General features: G+C 40.9%; 1 protein-coding gene across 1 annotated transcript; it reads right to left on the bottom strand.

The window, feature by feature from the left end:
- Nucleotides 1-1,630: 1,630 nt before the first annotated feature.
- Nucleotides 1,631-2,512, bottom strand: LOC118754760 (succinate dehydrogenase cytochrome b560 subunit, mitochondrial-like). The gene is made up of 2 exons (XM_036489647.1): nucleotides 2,328-2,512; nucleotides 1,631-2,270 (listed from the first exon to the last, which is right to left on the bottom strand). Coding segments are annotated over exons 1-2 (525 nt in total). The 5' UTR covers nucleotides 2,330-2,512; the 3' UTR covers nucleotides 1,631-1,747.
- Nucleotides 2,513-3,309: the final 797 nt, after the last annotated feature.

Here is a 3,309-nt window from a genome sequence, read left to right as displayed (position 1 = left end):
GTTGGAATTTTTGGTGAAAGTTTGCAACATTTTTATATTTTTTGCATAAAGTTTGAAATTTGGATGTATGAGTTTTTGTTAGTGGGTCATGCTTTTATAAAAAAAAAATATTAAACATTAAATAAACAAAAGAAAATTAAAAAAAAAAACGTGTTGTATTGGGGTGCCTAATACTTTTGGACAAGGTGCACTCGTGTTAACGCCGAAGCGCTAGTTTTTATGTTTTTTTAGAAATTGATAAAAATATATATATATATATATATATACATATATAGAAATTTTATAACACGGCGTTACAAAATAATAAAAAAATCACGAAATTTTTAAGTGACCTAGTACAGGTCGTACAGTTGGCCGAGCAATTCGCGAAACTGTTTTCGACATTTTTCTAAAACCCACAAAATGGCCAATATCCTTCAAGACTTTAGAAGCAAGTGATCTTCGGCAGCTATGAGAACACCTCTTGTTCGGCAAGCAGTTCTTAGTAGGGTGCAACAGACGCGAGCACCCGAACTGGCATATGCTTAAAAAGGCACAGTCACGCAGGCTCATCAGTAGTCGTCTTTCCGAATACAAGGACTCGGTCGAGATTTACATTGAAAAAACTACTGGGCCCGATGGTGTACACACAAGCTATTGACTGAATGCTTAGAGTCGTTGTTGTTTTTGAAACGGCACAACTAAGACCCGCCTAGGTCGGTTTGGACATCAATCGTTGTAGTCAAGCTCAACTAACGGTAGAACCAAGAGACGAGCTGTTTCGACCGGTTTTGACCGGGTTAGACGAGCTGTTTCAACTTGTTTTAATCCTCGGGGACCAAACAGACGCAGCATAGTTCAGAACCGGCTGGCCAATTGTCATATATGCTGATGCGGGCCGCTGCGGCAGCAACTACCTTGTGGAACTGGCGCTTGCCAGCATGTACGTTTGGGGGTATGGGAAAGGCGGCGAAACCGCCCTCAGTAGCTTCCGGGAAGCCGTTCCAAACAGCTTAGGTAAAGTTGACATAGGAGCAAAGTAGGAGGGCTTGTTGATCGAGATTACGATGGTCTGATGATGATTAATCAGGCCTGCGTTAGTAATTGTTAGGTCTACAGAACTGCTGCAGCTACCCATAATTCTGATGGGGGCGTCATCGTCGAATTGAATCGTCTATCTGCTCATCCAATAAGATTCCCTTACGATCATTTACAAGGAGAGTGACAAAGGTCGTGGTGCGCGTTAGTCACCTACTACCTTTCAGTTTTTATCTCTGAGTAGCGAACGTATGTCAGAGTGATATCCTGCAGCAAGTGGCATATAAACGTTAAATGTTTCGCTTGCCCCGACATTCTAGGCGGGTGTCGCTCACCACCTTCAATAACTCTCTCTCTCCATGAACTCTTGCTGAATGAATATGCTTGTGAGCTCGTATTATAGATATGCGATTTGGTAGGATATGAATTTCGTAAGACATCGGCAGTGTTAAAATTCGGTAATATTGAAGAAATAGGTTCTCCTGAAATTGCAATGAACCGGTTAAACGCCTTATCACTACATCTCCAGTTAGGTAAGATCTATAAATTTTCCATTGCATAATGCAAAATTAAGCACTCGGTTAGTTTTAATACTCAAAAAGAACTACATACGTATCGTTATTTACTTTCGCTAAGATCACTTTAATTTTCCAATATTCCAAATAAATTTAAATAAGCTCTCTGCAACATAAGGTAACAAGAAAAATATCCAACTGATTCAGTTATATGTTTACAAACAAGCCAAAATAGCCGACAGTACGAGGCTAATACCAAGAGTTACATAACCAGTCAAATAAACTTCAGTAATTTTTAGAAAACGGCCGGTATCCCATAGCAAATGGCGAACACCGCAGCAAGAGTGAAATGCCAATGGAAAGGCCAAGGCAAACTTAAGTGCAACTAATGTCGCAGACCCCAAATGCAGGCCTTCAATAATAGTAACGTAGTGTGAAATGTCTTGCGAAGACATCAATGCACCTAGACCCAAAGCCCAAGCATAGCCAGTCAGGGCAAAACCTGTGCCACGGTGAGTGATCGACAGCATCGATGTTAACTGTGGTTTGTAGATGGTTAAATGTGGAGATAATTCACGTCCAAGACGTTGATTTTTCTCATCAAATGTCTCCGTTGGAACCGCATCACTTGCAGGTACAACTTTCAAAGTGACTTGCCGAGCCGGAGCAGCCACTTGCAGCCTTTGCACACCCTGACGCAGGGCAGGTGAACGAATCAGTGAACGAGTTATGGCATACCTGTTTTAAAGGAATCGTTTAAAATTATTAATTTCAAGTGTACTGTATCGCACTTACATTTTTGGTACTTTGCTCCAACTTTGTCCAAATTTGTCTGTCCACTTTGATTTAGCTGTCAAATTTATTAGTGCTTCTTCTTTCCGTCGTCTTAAATTATTGCCATTCACAATGGACAAGCGAATGAATGCGATTTTTGCAAACGAAATCCTTGTTGATGGATTAAGGTGGTTCAAAACAATAGCATTTCGCTAATGTAGCACAAAAAACGGGAAATGTTTAGTAGCGCGCACATCGTTTTTGGGGTGGGTGGCGGAGGGGGAGAAGGCGGGGCCCCACAAGAGCCCCCCACTGGAAAGGGGACAGTCCCCGCTGTCTAAAAAGGCGCACTCCCCCCTTGGGCTCCTCCCACAGTCCCTTAGGGAACCGTTTGAACGGAATTTTCTTAGGCAAACTGAGCAGTTTGAGTGGAATATGACCCAACTAACAGAAACCGTGGGATTTTTTAATAAAAGAAATTATGCCAAATTAGGTATCGGGTGATTTTGAATAAAGATTAAAAAGTTAATTAAAAATAGAAAAAACAAGTTTTTATGAAAAAAAAATGTTTTTTTAACAAATGTATTTTTGCGTAGAATTATTTCTGCGTAGGCGGCCTTCGGCCGCACTTAGGGATTATAACACTCAGGCAGTAGAATTCTCCTTTCTGTGTTGCCAAAATAAGGGGCTGAATACCTTTCTGCGTAGGCGGCCTTCGGCCGCACTTAGGGATTTTAATCCTCAGGCAGTAGAATTCTCCTTTCTGTTTTGCGAAGAAAAGGAGCTGAACACCTTTTGCAGAGAACACCTTTGTATATTTGTAATGCTTACTGGGTTATATCCTATCTTCTTTTGCAAGAATGATAGAATGATAGAATACAAGATTGCGCCGTCCTGGGCGTTGACATTTGTGTACCACAAGTAAACAAAGAATAGAGCGAAAAGAAGAACGAGTTGGAACTGCTAAAACAGTTCACTTTACAGCGAAAAACGTGTTTTAATT

This window comes from Rhagoletis pomonella, unplaced genomic scaffold (genome assembly GCF_013731165.1).
Source record: "Rhagoletis pomonella isolate Grant_MI unplaced genomic scaffold, Rhpom_1.0 Rhpom_scaffold_04591, whole genome shotgun sequence".
Classification (NCBI taxonomy): domain Eukaryota; kingdom Metazoa; phylum Arthropoda; class Insecta; order Diptera; family Tephritidae; genus Rhagoletis; species Rhagoletis pomonella.
The sequence above is the reverse complement of the archived record's forward strand: the minus strand, read 5'-3'. Positions and strand labels throughout refer to the sequence as shown.